The 22,168-nt window shown below is 39.9% G+C and overlaps 1 protein-coding gene across 8 annotated transcripts in view; it reads right to left on the reverse strand.

Annotated features, from left to right (window-relative positions):
• The window catches only part of PARP15 (poly(ADP-ribose) polymerase family member 15), a 49,994-nt gene that overhangs the window by 20,936 nt on the left and 6,890 nt on the right, over positions 1–22,168 (reverse strand). For 3 of the 8 annotated variants that reach the window (XM_086675248.1, XM_086675252.1, XM_086675253.1), the window contains 5 exons: positions 10,198–10,314; positions 6,563–6,799; positions 5,362–5,583; positions 4,086–4,164; positions 1,314–1,463 (listed from right to left, as the gene is read on the reverse strand). In XM_086675248.1, the coding sequence (XP_086531374.1) occupies positions 1,314–1,463; positions 4,086–4,164; positions 5,362–5,583; positions 6,563–6,799; positions 10,198–10,314 (805 nt within the window). Of the gene's footprint in view, positions 1–1,313; positions 1,464–4,085; positions 4,165–5,361; positions 5,584–6,562; positions 6,800–9,233; positions 9,486–10,197; positions 10,316–11,328; positions 12,673–19,850; positions 20,087–21,133; positions 21,402–22,168 lie in introns of those variants that run through there. The other 5 variants (XM_086675249.1, XM_086675251.1, XM_086675250.1 and 2 more) reach the window with 5 other exon arrangements.

Genomic DNA, 22,168 nt, shown 5'->3' on the forward strand with positions numbered 1-22,168 from the left:
CCTTTACTGATGCTTTTTTTAAAGTTTATATTTTTTTATTTTGAGAAAGAGAGAGAGAGAGAGAGAGAGAAAAGAGAAAGAGAATGTCCCAAGCAGGCTCCTCACTGTCAGCATAGAGCCCAACATGGCATCCAGTCCCACGAACTGTGAGATCATGACCTGAGCCAAAATCAAGAGTCGGACGTTCAACCTACTGAGCCACCCAGGCGCCCCTCCTTTACTGTTGCTTCAATAGAATTTTCCAAGGAAGCGGGAACAAATGCATATGTTCAATTTACCATGTTTCACATAATTGAATGTTCTTTATGTCTGCATTTTGAATGACCAATACATTGGATGGATATTCTACATATTCACTTCCACATAGTAAGTTCCATGATATTTTGCAGTTTCGAAAATGTTTAAACTTCTATTTCTATTTATGTATTATCTTACCCTTTTAATCTCAAATTTAATGCTTTGTATTAAAAATATATTAACATAAGCTTATATGTATGTAAGTTATAAACAAATAGACGTGGAGAGGGCATGCTCAGAGGTGTTACATCAATGGAGGTGGTCAGATATTCCAGGAAAAATCAAGAAAAGGCTGAGTTTCATTTCTGGATCAGTGTGACATAGAGAAGGGAAGAGTTACAAGAGGTGAGATATGAGTGCCCACTGAGTTACATAAAAAGAGAAATAAAAGGGGCACCTGGGTGGCTCAGTCGGTTAAGCATCTGACTTTGGCTCAGGTCATGATCTCACAGTTCGTGAGTTCCAGCCCCGCGTCGGGCTCTGTGCTGACAGCTCAGAGCCTGAAGCCTGTTTCAGATTCTGTGTCTCCCTCTCTCACTATACCCTCACCCCCTGCTTGCACTCTGTCTCTCTCTGTCTCAGAAATAAACATTAAAAAAAATTAAAAAATAAATAAAACTTTCTTAAAAAGGGAAAATAAAAATAGAACTTCAACTTATTAAATTAGAAGTGTGGCATTTTGATAGGGCTAAAGTGGGGACGAGAGCTAACAGAGACTAAATCTGACATGTCAGTTACACCTCACCTTTACATGGTTACACCCTGTCTAATCCTCCTGTGGGAAATCAACATCTGACAGGCAGAGAAACTGAGGCTCAGAGAGATTAAATGATATTTCCAAGGCCACACAATGGTAAGAGGCATAGTAGGGATTCAAACCCAGGTCTTTCTAATTCCAGGGCTTACCTATGTTCTGCTATATGCTCCATCTACTGAGGCAACATTAGCCACAATTTCCCTCCCAGACGTGAGTCATCTTAATAGTTACAGTCAACTACATTGCTTAAATAAAATACCTGATTTCAGATTAAATGTCCTTGTTGTTGAGTTTACAATCACATCTGCCTTTTCTTTGGTAATATCTCCAGTAGCAATCTGGAAAGTAACTGCACCAATTTTCATTTCATATGCTGTGAACCCAGGGTTGGAGACAGTCTTGAAGATTCCTGAAAAGAAAGCAAGCAAATGAAAGAGTGGCTGGAGAAAGAACAAAAAGAATGGGGCCTTATTCTCTTCCCAGTCCTCTTTCTTTCTCCTATATAAACCCAAACAGTAACATGCCTCCCAGCCTGTTAAGCTGCTGGGTTTTTTGTTTGTTTGTTTGTTTGTTTGTTTGTTTGTTTTGAGGAAATTAGAAAATAATGTTTTGTAGCAGTAGGAGTATCATTTTCTGAGTTAAATAGGATGAGGCAGAAACATCTGATTGGTCCATCTGCCAGTCTGCAAAAGTTGCTGTAACATTATAAGAAAGGCAAGAGGAAGGATAGAGGGCAAAACGCTCCCTCATGTCATCCCTACACCTCTTGGGGACTTTTTTTCAGCTTTTTTGAAGTATGATTGACAAATAAAAATTGTGGGTATTTAATGTGTACAATGTGACGTTTTGACATTCACATACATTGTGAGATGATTATCCAACTGAGCTGGTAACATACCCATCGCCTCACACTTTGTGTGTGTGGGTGAGTGTGTGCACATGCATGCGGGAGAGGTGAGAACACCTGAGATCTACTCTCTTAGTAAACTTCAAAAATATGAAACATTAGGGGCGCCTGGGTGGTCCTGTTAAGTGGCCAACTCTTGGTTTTGGCTCAGGTCATGATCTCACCGTTCATGAGTCCAAGCCCTACATCAGGCTCCATGCTGTCAGCACAGAGCCTGCTTGGGATTCTCTCTCTCTCCCTGTCTGCCCCTCCCTCACTTGCTCTCTCTGTTTCTCAAAATAAATAAACTTAAAAAAAATTGATTTAAAAGAGTATGAAACATTATTACTAACCTTAGTCCCATGCTACATATTTGGTCTCAAGAATTTATTCATCTCGTGACTGAAAGTGTGTACCTCCAATGATTCTTTTATTGCCATTTTATAGAAATGGAAATGGTCTCAGTGGCTAGGTCATTTGTCTCATGTTCAACAACAGCTCACTATCTCCAAACATGAGCTTTTCCTGTTGCCTCACATCTCCCTGGGGTAGCCATATCGAGGCTGCTTGGAGGAAATTACCTTGACTGTGTTGGCACATCACCATCCACTCTACACTCTGAGGCTTTACAACTTAGCTGCGCCATTTATACTCATCCCTTAAGCTCTTCAGGTCTCCCCTTCAATATGACACAGTGGCAACAGAACCACCTGCCCAGGCAGCCATTGTGTAGATTAAATAATATATATGAAGGGGCACCGGGTGGCTGAGTTGGCTAAGCCTTTGACTCCTGATTTCAGCTCAGGTCATGATCTCACGGTTTGTGAGATCAAGCCCCACATCTGGCTCTGTGCTGACAGCGCAGAACCTGCTTGGGATTCTCAATCTCTCTCTCTCTCTCTCTGCCCCTCTCCCCACTCATCTCTCTCTCTCAAAATAAATAAATAAACATAAGAAAACTTTAAAAAAATATATGAAAGCAATCAGTGAAGTTTAGGGTGTCGTACGTATTTTAGTTATGTATGCATGTGTGTGGTTCTTCAAAGGCCTTTACTGGATGAGTCCTTCAGAGTGGGAGGACACAGGCCCAGGAGGCTGTGGGCAGGTCCTGCTCCCAGCTACCCACACCTCAGTGGAATGAACTCTAGGCAAGGCAGGCTCCAGCACATTCACTTCTCCAGGGGCACGGCCTCTTATCACATACATGTGCACCAACAGCACGTAGAGGCAAGAGCAGTGCTTCAGGCCAGCACATCCAGGGCATCCCCCTCAGTGTACTATGCCCGCAGCAGCCCCAGGTAGGCCTCCCACTTGGTGTGAGGATTTTGCCGCGGGTGAAGCAGCACACAGGGATGATCAAGGAAGCCACGGAGCGGTCGCCAGTCCCAACCCTGGCCTCTGTCTTGTTCCTCCATCTTCAGTTATCTTTAATTATCATACCTTAGAAACCCTGGCCTCATTACCAGGGATTTGGTTCGTATCCTTATGGTACATGCTGGATAGCTGGTTTGTGCAAGCATCCCCTGAATGGCCCTGTTAATCACTATCTTGAATATGTAGAGATCCTGTCCTCCCTCTACATTCCCATCAGGCAGAATGTGCAGAAGAGCATGTTGTTCAGTGTTCAAGGCCAGGGGCTGGTTGTGGGGGGTTGGCCAACCCTGAATGTCCTCTTATAATGAAGAGTGTCCAAGTGTCAGGCCTTGATCTCCCTGGAAATGCTGGCCACACAAGGAGGGGAAGGGCCACTGATAGTTGCTAGGGTAAGTTGCTGTGATATGAAAACTTGCTGCATATAGATCCCAGCCGCAGAGCCTTTATCCCGTCAGCCACTCCCGGACTCCCTGTACATAAGTTTCCCCAGTAAAGCTATGTCTCAGTTGGTGTCTCTTTTCTTTGGCCTCACCGGACCAACACCCACCCTAGGCTTAGAGTTTGCTGGGGTGCACAGCACAGGGTCTGTGTGATGTATTCTTTGTGTGCTCAGACAACAGAACATGCTCAACACATGCTCTAATACCCTCTCCATCACTGATTTGTTCCTCATGTGAATTAGCTTTGTCTCCTTCTGTTGGCCTTAAGCTACCACTGAAGAGGTACGAAGCAGAGGGAAGTAATTTCCTCAGCAGAACAACTTTGCCAGACCTTGGCCATCTCCAGCCATGAGAATCCTGTCCTTGTCAGGATTTCCTCTTGACCATTTAGTGAATTCATCTAAAAATGCCTGGAAATAGAAATATAGTTACCGACTACAACAATATTCTGTAAAAATATTAATCCAATTCTTTGGAGCATTGATCACCAAACATCATTTAGGAACAATAGTTCTCCCTAGATTTCCACTTACCCAGAGACTTTTTAATTAAAGGATTACAGTTCAACCTAGGAATTTTCGCAGTATATATCAGTGCTGATTTAGTTTATTTCAAGGAAAGCCCACAATTCTATCTCAGATACCTGAGAATAACTAAGAACTTAGAAAAGAACACTATATTTGATATCTTTTTAAAGTACTCATGTTAGTAGTTTATAGCAATAGCCCTTAAAGTCAGGTAACAAAAAGATAATAATAACTACTTCTGCAACCAGTTTTGATGCTTGCTATATGCTAGACACCATGCAGAACATTTCAAATACATCTTCTCTTAATTCCCGCATCAACTCAAAAAGGCATTATTGTCATATTCACTCTACACATGATAAAACTGAGATTCAGAGAGGTTGCCTCACTCAACCTTTAAATGGCACAATTGAAATGCAAACCTAGCGGTAACTTTCTTCTTTGTACTTTCATATTGTTTGCATTTTTGCTATAACTAAGCACAATTTATATAAAATCAATATAACTTTTTCAAGAGTGAAAAACAGATTTCAGTACTCAGAGTGGGCCAATCAGCTAAGGAGTGCATCTCAAGGAATGTCACCTTACAAGGTCAGGTGTCAGGAGTTAAGTACTTACTAACTGTGCTTTGACTCCTTCTCTACTACTGAATACTCTACTGATGTTTCTAGCTTAAGACCCTCATAGATTTGGATAGACTGGCTATATTCTAGCCCGAAAACAACAATACCAACAACACCGTAAATTCTTGAGGTTTCTCTCAGTTGGTCTTTTCCCTATAAATAAAGCCATGACTTAGCTTTCATTCAGTCAGTGTTAAAATGCCTTGGCCAATTTTATGCCAATAGCTTTCTGCTTTTTCCTAAGAATTTATTAAGTACAAATTATCTTGCCTCTTGCTAAACTATCTGGGAAAGATTATATGAGTTCTCAGTGTTATAAATCTTACGACAACTCCCTATCAGTAACCAACACTTATGGACAGGGAAGTGAAAACATTATTATTTATAGATCTACAAAGACATCTGACTGCACTTAGGTTCACTTGCCCGAATGACCAGAAGAGATACGTAACCGTACCTGATGGATTTCGTTATCACCTGGATGTATCAGAAAGTGAACTTCTTGTAAGGTTTTCAGCCATGCACTGCTACTAAATTTGAACACTTCTGAAAGGATTAGTTCAGCAAAAGTAGCTTTGGGAAAACTCAAATTTCCTGTTCCAATCATGGGAAATGTGATTGATGAAAAAGATAACTCTTCCATAGTTGTCAAACATTTCTTGATTATATTTGCCATGATCTGAAATGTACAAAGTACATTTCTGTAAGTTAGGGCGTAAGCTGGTGAGAAATAGAGAGAGCTACAGCTCCAAAAACTCTGACTAGGGCTTCTCTGCTATTCTTGGCTTTGTCCGGGTCTAGGGTGTCAGAAAGGGAACCTAAGAGGGAAGAGGACATTCCAGGGAGATTCTAACTCATGCAGGAAGAAGGTTCCAATAGTATGGGAATGGTCACATAAACAATGGTGTCTTGTTGCAATTAAAAGCGATGTTTATGAAGAGTTTCTAACAACACGGGGAAATGTTTAAGTAAAAAAAAGCAGGACTAAAAAAATGTTTGGAAGGAGTCTCAACTAAGAAATAAGTATGAATAAAATTGATTCAAAGGGATTGCAATAAAATGTTCACCAAAGTTATCTCTAGATGGCTGGATTATAATTTTTATTTTTGTCTTTGTACTTCCTGTATTTTGTCCAATGTACATGTATTACTTTTATATTCTAAAAAAAAGAAAGTGGAAGTTAAACTGGGAATAGAGGTGAGAAGTCATCAAAAGAAGGGCAATGACCCTTCATCCTTTACCACAGCTCTAGCTGCATCGCTATCATACTGAAGGATCATTACACTAATTTTCAGATATCATTCTCGGAGAACCCCAAGGATTGTTACTACTTTCAAGGTCAATTATACTGTAATAACTGGTAGTTGTGATGGACTGTTCATGGAATGTAATAAAGATTTCAGTAAATTGACAAGGCTCAGTCAATACCAGGGTTTCTCAACCTGGGCCAGAAAAGTCTGTGTTATGAAGGCTCATGTATGCTTTGTAGGAGACTTAGCAGCATCCCTGGCCCCCACTTCCTAGCTATCAGTAGCCAGTGTAACAAGCCAAATGTCCCCTGGGGAATAAATTCACTTTGCTTGAGAACCACAGATCTATATCCTGCCAGAAGATTACCAGAGCTATCAATGTAGCAGAGAACTAAGGATTTTCTCTACCTGCTGAGAAGACCCTGCTCCATTATCCCAGCCTGGTGCCACGACATGGAGCACAGCTTTGCAGTTCAGATTGCAGCCACTTGTCATGAATATGCTACCCACTTTCTCCTCTGTTCCCTGCCTGGTGGCATATAACTCTTCCTGGAGCTTTGGACCAGCTTTCTGCAAAAGAGACTGAGATAGTGGTCCTCCTCCAAGCTGAAGATTCATGGGAACAGTGTTGACGATGACATCGGCCTTAAGGAAAACAGCAACATGTTTGTTAGAGTTCCAATCCATAGTTATTAAGCACCTATGACTTGCCAAGTATTATGAGGTAATGCACAAGATACGTTTGTCTATCATACTGACCTCCCAGCCCTACCCTCAAGGGGCTTACAATCTGTTGTTAGTACTTAGATATTGTAATGGGGTGAGACCCAAAACTTAGAAATTAAGGAAATATATCACCCACTACTGTTAAGTTAACATATGATGAGTCAGAGTAGGGCTACGAAAATGAGCAAACAGAAAGGAGAGTCAGAATGAAAGGTAGAAGCGGAAACAGAAAGATAGCTAGACAGATGGAAACAAAAACAGAACTCTGAAAGAGACCACTGAGGAAGAAAGAGTATGTTTTAGGCTGGCAGGAACTGAGAGTAATTGTTTTGACTTGATTAACATACCTAAAGAAAGAATGGGTCCATCTGAAGGGCGAGGGCAGGGAGGGGGTGCAGATTCTGGTCTAACAAAGGCCTAAAAAAGGTCTAACAAAGCCCTAAACAAAGGAAGGTCATTGAAGGAAGGTAGGCAGTGTCCACTCAAGCCATTCCAGGGGTATGGGGATCTCCAAAGCTTGCTGAGGCCATCCCCTTGGTGAGATGGGGTCATGACCTGATGCCGACAGATGTTAAATATTCAATTCATCCAATTCTATTTATTCCTATTTTGTATTCAAATTTAGAGGGCAGAATGCTTTGCTCGAGTGGATTTTGAGTATTCTGGTTCCTTGGGAGCTCTTCTTCATTGTAAATTAAAAGGTGTATATGTCTTTGGGCCACATAACAGTTATATTTCTCACTATCATGGGTCCACCTCAGTCTTGTATGAGGTTAGTTAACATAAACTAATTTCAGGATCTGAGAAGCTTCTTGCAGGGAAAAGTTAGTGAGCCTTCCACAGGGCAGTTGGTTAAGCATCTGACTCTTGATTTCAGCTCAGGTCATGGTCTTACAGTCCATGGGATTGAGCCCTACATTGGGCTCTGCACTGCTTGGGTTTCCCTCTCTCTCCCTCTCTCTCTGCTTCTCTCTCTCTCAAAATAAATAAATAAACTAAAAAAAAAAAAAAGTCAGTAAGCTTTCCAAAAAAACAAGATTCAGCCCATTTTCACCCTGCTCTCTGCTTACTGATTCCTACACAGTTTGGGGAAGCAATATATTAACATGTAAAACAGCAAAATAGTCTTAATGTTTATATCAGTTCAAGATAATCAAAAGAAACTGTGTTAAAAATAATTAGTAATTGCTATAGAATTTCAAAAAAAAAAAAAGCAGGAATCCTTTAGACTGGACTGGTTAGTAGAGTCTTTACAAAGAGGATAAGGGATGAATCTGGGATAGGGGAAAAGAAGGCAGTAAGCATTCTAGGTGGGTAAATATTTAAGAAAACACACAGAATTGCAAAAGGTCAGAAAGCAGTCCAATTTAGCAAACAGAGAGTATTAATGGTAAGAGACAGGGCTGGAAAGAGATTTGGGGCCAGATGATGTAAGACTTTGTAAGCTCACACTTTTTTGGGCTTTATGCTGCAGGCAGTAGGGAGCATCTGATAAATATGCATCAAATAGCTATGGAGAGAACAGACAGGAGGGTGAGAGGGTGACTGGGAGTGCTGAAAGACAGTTGACTGTGGGAATGAAAAGGAAAGGGCATGTACAAGAGACAGTGTGCAAGGAGGCTGGGAAACCAGTTGGATAGGGAAAGGAACTCAGAGAAGAAAGATTTAAAGGGCTCCAAAGTTTATATGGCGCCATCCAACCATGAGAATAGGTATCCTGACAGGGTTGGTGAGAGTTTATCAACAGACTATGTCGTGAAAAGACCTCAGTTTCCTCATCCATAAGATGAGGGCATGTAATATCTGTCTCAGATTGTAGCACTGATTGGGTGAGGTAAACTTTCAAGTGGTCCGTCCTAAGTGGATAATGATGATAGCTATCATTTTTTGAGTCTTCACTATGTGCCAAGAAGGTGCTAAGTGCTTTGTGTGGATTATTGTACTTGACCCACCGCACAGGAACCCTAATATTGTCATCATCCATAATTACAGGTAAGGACACTGAGACATAAGGGGGAATGTTGACCAAGATCAATGGCTGGTCAGTGGTAAAGTGGGATTTGAACCCTGCCAGGACTAACTTTGGAGTTGGTCTGCATAACCACTACACTATGCCTTCTAGAGTGAAAAAGAAACTTCCTATACTTTTACGTGAGCCAGTTGTTTTCTGGTCTGAGTATGCTCACCAAACCATCTCATAATAGGCAGCTACAGAGCTCTCTATTACCCACAGCCATGGCAATTAGCTTCCTCTTTGCAAATTAAATAATTATAATTCCAGTTTTATGAATAAGTCTTCTGTACTTGATTAGTGCCACCTTTCTGGGTAAAATTATAAGATTCAAATTTTCACCTTGAAGCTCTGAGTGAAGGTCCTGAAACCATGTGACAAAGAGAAGGACTCTAGCTACTCTAGAGAACATGAAGAAACTGGCTGGCTGCCTCCCTGCTGCTGTCTCATTAGATGCAGCAAAAGCAAAGAATATTTCCAGTGGCTGATAATCCATGAGTCTCCAAATTTCTCAAAAGAATTCTCCTTTCATTAATCTTGAGTGTATGCCATCTGGTAAATATCAAGTGTCAAAATGGTGGAAACTACAGAATTCTGAAGAAGAATCCACATCAGTAAATCTCTTCATATTAGAATCACCTTGAATTCTTTTAAAAACTACTGATCCCTCCCCCCCCACCACATACCTGACCAATTAAAATCAGAGTCTCTAGGGGTAAGTTCTTGGCATCTGTAGTTTTAAAAGCTTCCCAGATGATTCTGATGTGCAGCCAGCACTGAGTATCATGGATGTCAACTACAGATGGGATATAGCGCCTGCACCTCCTGCTAATTGGTGATTCCAGGGGGAGGGGAGGGGGAGCAATAGAAGGGGAGGCAGCAAAAGGCAGGCTGAGCATTTAGTACCTGTACTGGTAATCTTTCTCCTTTCTCATTCTGCCTGTGTCTCAGAAAGTGCTCAGACAGGAGCAACAGGGTATTTGTGAAGGATAATATTATAATAGGATGTATCCCCATAAATGTCGATTGGAACAGGAGAGAAAAAACAGAACTGGGTTGAAAATAGGTAAAGATAAGTTATAGAGAAATAAAAGAGGTGCATATGCACAGCCTGGTTTGTGGTCAACTTGGATCTCTTCACATGAGAACACATGGAATGCAGGGGATGGTGAGTATAGCCCTGCTTGAACCTCGGGTGGGTTTAACTTCCCAAATTTATATGGTCTTCATCTTTGATCTTAAATCACAGAACCAGTTAATTAGACACCATTGTTTCTTGATGGATTTACTAAATAGTACCACTTACCTGGAAATAAATAACATCTCCACTTATCATCACAAGCTTTAGACCTTCTTTGGTTTGGGTTGAGGCTATCACATGTCTGTTGGAAAGATCATTTTTCCAGCTGGCTTGGTCTCTTGACTGTGGAGAAAACAGTAAAAATAATTACCAGGCAATGCTATCTGGAGACTTTCCTCATAGGTGTCCAAACAGAACCTATTAGATTCATCATCTCTCTAACTCAACTCATAACCCAACCCTAAGATTCAAAAGCAAATAATGTATTACCACAATGTATTTAACACTTCAAATGCCAGTGAGCTCTTTTACTTATTCCCCCAAGAATTCTAGCTTAGGAGACCCTGCTCATATCCCCTGGCTCTTCCTATTTAAGGGCACTTGGGTCTTATTTCCAGCTGTATTTCTTTTCTTTCTTTCTTTTTTATTTTTTTAATGTTATTTATTTATTTATTTATTTATTTATTTATTTTTGAGAAAGAGACAGAGCAGGTAGGAGAGGGGCAGAGAGAGAAAGAGAGACAGAGGGGGTGGGGGGGGAGACACAGAACCTGAAGCAGGCTCCAGGCTCTGAGCACAGAGCCTGACACAGGGCTAGAACTCACAAAACTGTGAGATCACGACCTGAGCCGAAGTCAGACTGAGACACCCAGGCACCCCTCCAGCTGTATTCCTTGTCAGAGGAGTTTCTGTAGTACCAAAGCCTGCTTTGCTTGCAGGTGTAGCAGAGAGGAATCGCAGGTAAATTAACCAGCCCTCCCACAACCCCCTCTCAAGTCCTCATCCAATGATTGATAGGAGTTCCTGTAAAACCACCCCAGCAACCTTGCCTTCCAGGTAGGCCTCACTCTGAGTTTCCCCAGTGGGATTAGTGGTAATGGATTTGAAAACACACCATCAGTATCTTTTACTTCCCTATTTAGATCATTTGCACTTGAATCCTGTCTCAGGTTCTCTTCTGAGGGAACCCAAACTAAGACACACCCCTTAGTTCTCCACAACAACGCATTTATAACTTGACTATTCATCAGTCATAGAATTTTAGAATTTAAAGGGTCATCACAGATCATCCAGTACAGAAACTTCATGGGGGGGGGGGGGGGGGAGACCAGTGTACAAAGAGATGAAACCACCTACTTAAAGTCAAATTATTAGCTGATAAAGGACACAATCCTTGAATCTGCTCTTCACAGAATCTGCAAGAGGAGCTGATCTGCCTGACGGTATTGTCACACTTACCAATGGTAAAAACATGGGATACATCACCACCCCATCCCATAAACCTTGTCATCCACATCTGTCACAGACATTAATTGGTATCAACACTCTTTTTCAATCAATGCAGATAGTTTCAGAATCTTGCTCAACGCAGAGCTCCAGGCAACAACTGTCATTTGATCAGAGGTAACCCATGAAATGAAATGTATTTTCCATGCCTGATCTAACTCAGAAAGGATGTGACTTTTCTTTGCTTAAAATAATCTTAGAGAATTTTCCACACTCTACTTTCTATAACAAATAGGAAACTCCAGAAGGACTGGAAATGGGCTTGAACAGTCCTCTTCACTTGCTCAAGAATTTCATTTTTTATACTCTCCTGCATGTACTGTGGTATGTTTGCTGCAAGCATTATCAATGACCTCCCACCCTGGTGAGCGGTGGGATAAATGGGTATTAAGAAGGGCCCTTGTTGTGATTAGCAATAGATGTTATATGTAAGTGATGAATTGCCTAATTCTACTCCTGAAACCAACATTACATTCTGTTAACTAACTAGAATTTAAATAAAAACTTGAAACAAACAAACAAAAAAATGACCTCGATCTCCCACCCTGAGAATTCCTCAGGTATAGACTGTTTCAAAGCACTGATATGAAGACTAGAAAACCTTTCAGAAGAACCAGCCACATTCTCTATCAAATTTTGTTTTTTTCCTTTTCAATGTTATGATTGGTGTCTTGTGTTAAATTCTTTTCACATCCTCCAAACAACCTATTATGACCACCTCCTTGACTATATCAGACTCAATTGAAGTCCTATCATCGTCTATGCTGTTTTTTATGTCTTCCCATACTGCTGGTTTCATATTCAACTCGGTGACTTTATATTTAAAGATGATATGGCAGAAGTTTTTAGAAATGTCCTCTTTCCAAGTCTTGATGACATTGATCTTTGTTCTTCTTTGAGTGAGTTCAGTGGTCGCAGACCTGAATGTTACCTCTAGCCTCTTACAGTTGACTTGGTGCCATGTTACCTCAGAGTGTCACCTTCCCCTTTTATAATTTATCATTCCAATCAGGAGATGCTTCTTCTGCATGATCTTCCATATGAGAGGATGCAGAGCCACCCAAAATGGTGCTAGCAACTTTCTCAGGGGCTTCTCCTTTCCATATAAGGCTACGCCCAAAGTCACATAATATGGAAACACAGTAATGGGCCTTTCATTGAAGACAAGCTTTTTGGCCAAGTAGGTGTCCACCACTAAAAAAAGAAAAAGCAAAAGGTAGGTATTAAGACAAAATCTTTGGCACAAAAAGAAATCCTGATACTAATGAGACTCTGCAATATAGTATATCTCCCTAAAATGGTACCACCACTGTCAGGCAGCTCAATGAAAGATGTGACATTCATGAATGCAATGGATCCAATTCGCACTGAATGAAATAGATCTATTCCATTCATGTTTACTTTGTAGTGAAGGTCTGTACAATTAATCTGGTATTCCCATTGACATTCATTACAATATTGGGGAGGTGATTTTTTTCTGGAAAAAAAAAGCAAACAAACTTGGCTCTTAAAGATTCAATAAATACAAACAATAATGCATGAGCAATTAAAAATGAACTGTTAGAAGTAAAGCCAATACCATTTTTAAAGGAATAGTTGTCATAGCCAAAAATAGTTAAAAACAATTGCATGCTGTAATAAAAAATTTCATAAAATTAGTTCAGATTCCCTAGAAGCAGAGCCTGAGATGAGGATTCATGTGAATTATTAAAGTTGTACCCTCAGGAGAAACCTGTAGGATGTGAGAGACAAAGACAGAGAATGTGGTTCAGGTTAAGCCTGGCTTCTGCTAATCCTGCAAGGAGCTCTGGAGTATATAAATTGCATCATGGTGTTATCCCAACCTTGGGACAGGGAGCTGGGTTTAGAACCTCATACCAGTCAGTTATTGTCTACAGGTCATCCTGGTTGGGTGATGAATGTAAACTCCCAGATACCTCCAGTTCCCAGGCCTTTAGTCTCCTGAAGGCAATCCCTCTGGAGAAGGTTGTGAGTCCTTCACAGCAATACCTATAGCAGTTGAATTATGAAAGAACCTAATAAATAAAAGAGACCCCAGGACTTTTGGAGAAGCACCAAAAGAAAGGAAGGGCACTAAGAAAAGTCCAAAGAATAACTGCACAAGTTTGGGAGAAAGTGTGGCTTAGCAGCTAGTATAAAAACATCTAAGGGATTTCGGTTGACAGTAAATTCTGTATAAATCAACAGTGATGTAGCTGTGTTTAAGAAGGAAAAAAGGGGGCGCCTGGGTGGCTCACTGGGTTAAACAACTGACTCTTGATTTTGGCTCAGGTCACGATCTCACAGTTTCATGAGTTCGAGCCCCGCATTAGGCTCCGCGCTGACAGTGCAGAGCTTGCTTGGGATTCTGTCTCCCTCTCTCTCTGCTCCTCCCCAACTCGTGCTATCTCTGTCTCTCTCAAAGTAAAAATAAATGTAAAAAAAAAAAAAAATGAAAGAAGAAGAAAAAAAAAGTCACCAAATGCTGGGAAGCACATGGAGCAGTAGGAACTCTCATCCATTGTTGATGGGAATGCAAAATGGTGCAGCCACTTTGGAGACAGTCTGGCAATTTCTTATAAAACTAAACATACTTTTACCATATGATCCAGCATTTGTACTTTATGGTATTTATCCAAATATCTTGAAAACTTATGTCCACACAAAACCTGTAAATGAATGTTTATAGTAGCAATATAGCTTTATTCATAATTGCCCAAACTTGGAAGTAACCAAGGTGTCCTTCAATAAATGAATGGATACATAATAGATATGATGCCTCCATAAAACAGAATATGATTCAGAGATAAAAGAAATGAGCTATGAAGCTACAAAAAGGCATAGAGGAAATATAATGCCTGTTGCTAAGCAAAGGAGCCCATGTGAAAGACTACATATCATATGATTCCAACTACATGACATTTTTGAAAAGACAAAACTGTGGAGACAGTAAAAATATCAGTGGCTGCTTGCAGTTTGGAGGAGGAAGGGAGGGGTGAATAGGTGAGCACAGGGGATTTTCAGGGCACTGAAATTATTCTGTATGAAACTATAATTGAGGACGCATGACATTATGCATTTGTCAAAACCCAGAGAAGCATCCAACACTAAGAGTGAGCTCTAATGTGGTGGAATGTAGTTAATAATAACGTAGCAATACGCTTTCATCAATTGTAGCAAATGTACCACACTAATGCAAGATGATAATACTAGGGAAAACTAGGGGTAGGAGGCATTCTCCTTACTTTCTGCTTAATTTTTCTATAAACCTAAAATTGTTCTAAAAATAAAGTCCATTCATCTTAAAAAGGGTAGCAATGAGATTTGAGGCTATAATTAAAAAAAAAACATAGTAACAAGAATATGTATGGTGAATAAATAACCCTATTCTACTTTTGACTGGTAAAAATCGGCAATACCTGGGGTATGGTACTTAGTTTAAGGTGCCAAACATTGCAAAGGGATTATGAAAACTAGCTATGGTGTTCTGAAGAGGGAAACTGATGCTGTAAAAGGATTCAAAACCACATCACATGAGGATATATAAAAGGAACTGAATATATTTAACTTGCAGAAGTACAGATAATAAGTAGATGAAGGGAGCCGCACGTAATAGTTGTCATTAAACATTTGAAGGGTTATCTTATAAAGGATTTATTTCTACAACTTTAAAAGGAATAACAAGGACTAATAAGTAAAACATATTTGGGCTTCATATGCTGCTAAATTTTTTTAATAATTAGAACTGTCCTAAGGAAGAATGGGTCAACTTGGGGGACAATGAGTTCCCAGCCAAGCAGAAGATGGACCATCACTTAGGGATGTGATTTTACATCTAAGACAACCATTTTTCTTTTTGGGGGGGCAAGGGAGATTTTTCTCTAAATTCATTAGCCTATTTCTTTTTCTTCCTTCCTTCCTTCCTTCCTTCCTTCCTTCCTTCCTTCCTTCCTTTCTTCCTTTTTTTTTTTTAGAGAGAAAGAGAGCACACAGGTGTGCAGGAGTGATGGGGGGCAGAGAGAGAGGGAGAAAAAGAATTTGCTGTGGGGCTCCATCTCATGACCCTAAGATCTTGACCTGAGCCGAAATCAGGAGTTGTATGCTTAACCGACTCAGCCACCCAGGTGCCCTGACTAGCCTATTTTCAAATACATGTTCCCCAGTAGAAATAGTTTATTACAGTACTTTTATGTTCAGAGGTGATAACAGTATCAAAATGAAGGACACCAAACTATTCAAACATCACTTAATAATAGCACTTTATCCTGTAGCAGCTGAGACCTACATTTATCTAGAACACAATTCATATCTATTATTTCCCATCAAATTAGTAACTTATGCTTTCCATTCTTTCCTAATTTGATAGTTATAATAACTTTATTTATTGAATACCTGGTTTGTGTCAGGCAGTGTACAAATATTATCCTACTTAATCTTCATAACGACCCTGTGAGATAGGTTTTATACCCACTTTAAATAAGGAAACAGAGTAAGGAAGTAACATTGCTATCACTATCCAGCTAGTAAATTCTAGAATTTAAATATGTATCTTTGGGATTCTAAAGGCCAGTGATGCTCTATTTCTATATAGAAGGCTTAGGAGTGACAATCTGGCTAGAAGTAGGGGGCAGTATGTGGAACTTGTCTTAAAGCTGTATTTCCTTGGATTGTGTAAGTAAGATGGCACCAATGATCCCTGATAATCATGCCTTTCTATAATTTCCTTCCATCTTGTATCAGAGTTGGTCTCTGTGACCAACAGAATATGGCACAAGTGATGCTGTGTCTCTTCTGACGCTAGATGACAAAAGGCACTATAGCCCTTGCCCCCTCCCCTGCCACCCTCTCTCTCTCAGATAACTCAGTCTGGGGGCAGCCAGCTGCCACATCATGAACAACCCTATGGAAAGGCCCTCAAGGCAGGGAAGTGAGGCCTCTGGCAGCAGTTATGTGAGTGAGCCTAGAAGAAACTCTCCAGTCCCCATCAAGCCTTCAGATAACTGCAGCCCCAAATAACAGGTTGATAGCAACCTCATCAGGGGTCCTTATCCAGAATCACCCAGTTAAGCTGCTCCCAAATTCCTCGCCCTCAGAAAGTAGGATAATAAATGGTTGCTATGTAAAGCCACTAAATTTGGTATGGAGCAATAGAAAACTAACACAGACTGTATGCTTATTTAGGATGGCTTGAAGAGGCAGGCTGGTGGAGACAGAGGGGATAAGGTTAAAACCCCTACCCCCTAATCCTTTGTGTCAAAGTCATTGCTGAATGCCAACCTCTGATAACTATGCCAACAATATGAATTTTAAGGGTCTAAACAAAAAACTATAAACAACAACAAAAGCCTCAAAACCCAACCAAACAAAAACAAAACAGAATATAATAGAAAACAGAGTATAACAGTTCCTTAGCAAGAAATGCATGTTGCAGCAAAACTTTTTTTCCAAATTGCAACAAATGTTTTTGTTTTTACATAAGGTATGGGTTGGGATATAAAATCCCTATTTTTATGGTGCCCCATGGTTTACAAAAAGTTTGTAAAATGCTGCACTACACCCTATATCACTCTGCCTCTCCTGATGGCTTCTTTAGCTCACAATGGTTGGAGTGCAGACTCAGGCTTTTAGCTAACCCAACTTGCACATTATCTCCAGAGACATTGACTGTGCTTAGCCACTAACCATTTACCAGAGTATAACCATAATTAACTGTTAAAAAAAAAAAAAAAGCTCTTCAGATGTCAACACTAGCTAAGGACTAGGTGACAAGTATGCAAGAGAGATGGGACCTTCATATTTTGCAACTTTGGGAGGTTAGTATGAGTCCTAAGAATTATACCGTTTTAAATGTAGAAGTCTGCTAGGTGAGGGATACCCACACTAAACATTTGTCTTCTCATAAAGTGCCAATTAAAAATGTCCAGTGGTATGGGGTGCCTGAGTGGCTCCAATGGTCAGGTGTCAGACTTCAGCTCAGGTCGTGATCTCATGGTTCGTGGGTTCAAGACCCATGTCGGGCTCTATGCTGACAGCTCGGAGCCTGGAGCCTGCTTCAGATTCTGTGTCTTCCTCTCTCTGCCCCTCCCACGCTCGTGCTTTGTCTCTCTCTATCTCAAAAATAAATAAACATTAAAAACAATGTCCAGTGGTATCAATTCATTGCTATATGAAGAATCAGATATTATTTCAGTCTAGTCCTAAGACTATTAGCTTCTTAAACTACTGAAAGTTAAGCTCCTTTTCCTTCTAGAGAGGATCTCAATTTTTGGCTTTCCTGCTTGACTGGTTTCCTTCCAAGCTATATGAGAAAGATCCTAATTTTTGCTTCTTTTCTCTTGACCTCATTCATTTCCATCCCCCAGCCTTCTATCTCCACCTACAGTTTCAGAGATATTTTTTGGCTTTAGCAACTCTTCCTAAGGATCATAGTTAGGAGGGGATGTGCAGATGAAATATGGCCATTAATAATGGCATTTATTTAGTCATATTATCTAAAATATAAACTACTCTGTGGCATAAGCTCTTTGGGAGTTTGTTACTACCTTTAAAATGGTTCATTTAATTTTCCAAATTCTTATCATGCTCTTTGAGAAGTGATCAGATTATGAATACATCTTGAAGCTAGAGTGAACAGGATTTCCTAAAAGACTAGGTGTGGGATATGAGAGACTCCCAGGTTTTGGCCTGAGCAAAAAATGATGAGTTTTTGAGGTTAAGTGTGGGGGCGGGGGGGGGGGGGAGGGGGGGAAAGAGGGCTGGAGCCAATGACCAAGAAAGAATTCTTGAAAACGTCTTCAGTGCAAAAGGTGATGTTATTAAAGCACAGGGACAGGACCCATAGGCAGAAAGACCTGCACTGGGGTTGTGAAGAATGGCTGGTTTTATACTATTGAGTTGGGGACGTAAAGTCAAAAGGGAGGCCTCCAGAGGGACTTTGATATGCTAAAGAGGACTCCTAAGATACCTGAGGCCTTGCTATTGTCAAGCTTTGTTTTCCCTCTACTAAGGCATTAACATTAGGATGGTAGGGGGTTCCAGGAGAAATGCTACACTCTGTATTTGCCTTAAGTATTTGTCAATGGGCTGCCGGTTATAAGGATATTCAATTTTACCTGCCATTTTCTTCCTGCCTTTGTTTCCCATATCACTATTGAGGGGTGATGCTGGGGCTCCAGGAAACAGAGTTTATAGGTTTCTGGAGATTAGTCTATTGACAAGATTGCCTTTTTCTTATAATTTACCAAGACATTTGTAAACTGATGGAGACCCATGTCCTATATGACTGTGATCTCTATCAGTTAGTCATTTGTTTTCTTTCCTCTCCTTTGTCCTAGGGTAGCCAGGAGTGCCTGAGGAATATCACACATGTCCCACCTAGGGTGTGTGTGTGGTGTGTGCTAGTCTGTATTTTGCCCTCAGCCTGCCTCAAGCTCCCTCATCACTAGGAGGATGGAACTGCTATCAACTGAGATGGGAAAGCCTGTGGATAATGCAGGTTGGTGGCATAAGGTGAGAAGGACTGGGAGTTTTGTCTTGGACATGTTATATTTATGTCATATACTTTTAGGCAACCAGGTGAATAGGTCTACTAGCAGTGAAAATTGACATTGGAGTTTATGAGAGAGTCTTGACTGGAGACATGAATTGAAAGTCATGGATACATAGACAGTATTTAAAGCCACTAGCTCTCCAAGGAACTGAGTGTAGACAAAAAGAAGTAAAGAACTGAGCTCTAAATTAAAAGTTGAAGAAAAGGTAAAATGAAGGAAGAATGAGAATTAGCAGCTACCGAGGTAGGAGAACAAAGTGTGGCATCCTAGCAGGAAGTGAACAAAGTGCACTTAGAAGGAGAGAGTTATTTATCATTGAGTCAAGTGCTATGAAGAGATCAAGTAAAATTAAGCCTGAAAACTGGTTCGTAAATTTAGTTTAGGAGGTCATTGCTGAACTTGACGAGAGCAATTTTGATGGAATGGTGGGGATAAAGCCTCCTCTCGGATGGATTTGAGAAAGAGTAAGAGGAGAGAAAATGGGGATGAGTAAAGACAAACTCACCTGAGACATTTTTCTGCAAAGGGAAACAAAAAAATGAAGCAGTAACTGCAGAGAAATTGAGGTCAAGAGAAGTTTTTGTTTTCTGGGTTTTTTTTTTTTTTTTTTTTTTTTTTTTTTTACTGCACAAAAAACAATTCTTTTATCTAGGTCTTCACAAAGACCTATTCAAAGCCTTGAGTTAATTCATGGCATATTCCAGTAAGAATGGGTGGCTCTGATGGTTTTCCTAACCACTTTGTGGCTTCTAATTTGACTTCATTTGTGCATGAAATGGTTAATAATAACTGTAAAGATTTAGAAAGAAGAGAATCAATTACCTTGGTAGTCAGAAAACTCAACCAGGGCTGAACTCTTCTCTGGGAAAAGCTGTGCATTGGTTACTCCTTCTCCTCCATTTGTGGGGTTTTCCAAGAAAATTGTTATGTAATTTTATCAACATGAGGTTGCAGATTTTCAACCCTAATGGTTCTTATCACTTCCAGAAGTCTTGGGAAAATCTGAAATTGCTGAATTCTGTAGTGTCTGACACAAACATTAACAAATGCCTTGTCATCTACAAATAAAAATCAGTTTATTGGTACTATAATCTCATTTCATGGCAAAAGAAAACAGATTTTAAATAGTAACTTGATTTAGAGGCCATAACTAAGAATTAAAATTTAGATACTATATTTCTACATAAAGTTAAATTTCACAGTATCAACTTCAACCTATCCCACGTTGCTTACCGAGAATGCATGAGTGCACACTGGCCTCCACTTAAGACCATTTTGGGAACATGTATCAACAGCTATCTCTCTAAATGAAATCAAGTATGTGCAGCCATTGTGTAAGCTGATAATAATAATGATTATAATATGATATTGTTTCCTCACTCTAATTTCTCTCTGCCCACCCCCCCCCCAATTTCACCATATCTTGGTCTCTATTTGGACATGTCATTGTCATAAAAATAAATTTGTTTAGGCTCATAGGAAATTTGAGGGCATAGTCACAGTGGTTCAGAAAATACACTCAGGGGGTGCCTGGATGACTCAGTCGGTTGCGTGTCCAACTCTTGATTTTGGCTCAGGTCATGATCCCAGTGTCAAGGGATCGAGCCCTATGTCAGGCTCTGTGCTGAGCATGGAGCCTACTTGGAATTCCCTCTCTCTCTCTTTCTCACTCTCTCTCTCCTTCTGCCCCTCTCCCCTGTTCATGGTCTCTCTCTAAAGTAAAAAAAGAAAAGAAAAAAAATACACTCAGAAGTCAGAAATGTTACTAGCAGTGTGACTGTGACCAAATCATTTAATTCTCTCTAAACCTAGATTTCTTTATCTGTAAAATGGCGGTAATAACAGTACGTATCTCATAGTGCTATATGTTTTAAGAAGAAGCAAGTAAAAATTTAGCACAGTGCTTAGCATAGAGCAAAGCACTTGATAAATGCTAGTTTTTAGGAGTACCGGAAATAATAATACATAATCCTTTGCAATTGTCTTACTGGGAGTTAGAAAGAGCACAACTTTTAAACAAAACCCACTGTGAGATGTCTAGAATCTCAAAGTAGGATACAAGCACAATTCGCAAATGAAAGGTTAAAAGATATTGTCTGTCTTACCAGTATTTTTGTGAAAAGTCATGACAGCAACTTTAATATTGGGTATTATTTCCACCCTGAAGTCACCATTGGCTTCTGACCGGCCACTAATCAACTCCACAAGCAAGGAGAGCACATTCTCAGGCATGGTGTCTTAGATATTGTGAAATGCAATCAAAATGGAGGCTTGTAAAGGGTATTTTGAAAACTCCTCTATTTCATCCTCTTCCATTTCATCCATTTTATCCACTCTTCTGAAAAGTATTACTTTTATACTGAGGTCTTCCAACTTAGCAATTTTTAAGGAGACAGAAATGTTTAAGATGTTAGAAAGGCTTTGGCCTTTATATTACTTTCTGATGTTTCGGAAGAAAATAGATTTCACTCATTGCCTTATAGGAAGGAAGGAAGGAAGGAAGGAAGGAAGGAAGGAAGGAAGGAAAGAAAGAAAGAAAGAAAGAAAGAAAGAAAGAAAGAAAGAAAGAAAGAAAGAAAGAAAGAAAGAGAAAGAAAGAAAGAAAAAGAAAAAGGAAGGAAGGAAGGAAGGAGGAAATAAAGGAAAAGAAAATAGTAACTCTGGCTAAATGATCATATAAAATTAAATATTATTCTTTGTAAGGTCAGATCTTCTCACCAAATCACAAGGAAAAAAACCCACAGAAACATGACAATAAATGATGGTGCTCATCCACTGACAAAAATTACTAGAGCTATAACTTGTTACTGAAAAGAAAGAAGTTTCTGTTACTGCATAATGAAAGGGCAATCTACAGATAACCAAAGTACAAAAATACTACATATTCACAAATAAGACTGGGTATGGGGTAGACATTTATGGGGAGAATAGAGACTATTGCTTTCATTTTTCACCGTTTTTAACCCTTGAAAGAGAAATAAAGGAACTTTAAACATGATAAAGAGGCTTACTCTGAACTCAGAAGTTAGCAGTATTCACAGTGAAGAAACATGACAGTCACTCTCCTTAGAAATGTGAAAACCAAAATAAAACAAAAACTAAAAATGTGCTCCGTTACCACTTCTATTTTTGATATATTT

Source organism: Puma concolor, chromosome C2 (assembly GCF_028749965.1).
Source record: "Puma concolor isolate L17-30 chromosome C2, mPumCon1.1.hap2, whole genome shotgun sequence".
NCBI classification, from domain to species: Eukaryota; Metazoa; Chordata; class Mammalia; order Carnivora; family Felidae; genus Puma; species Puma concolor.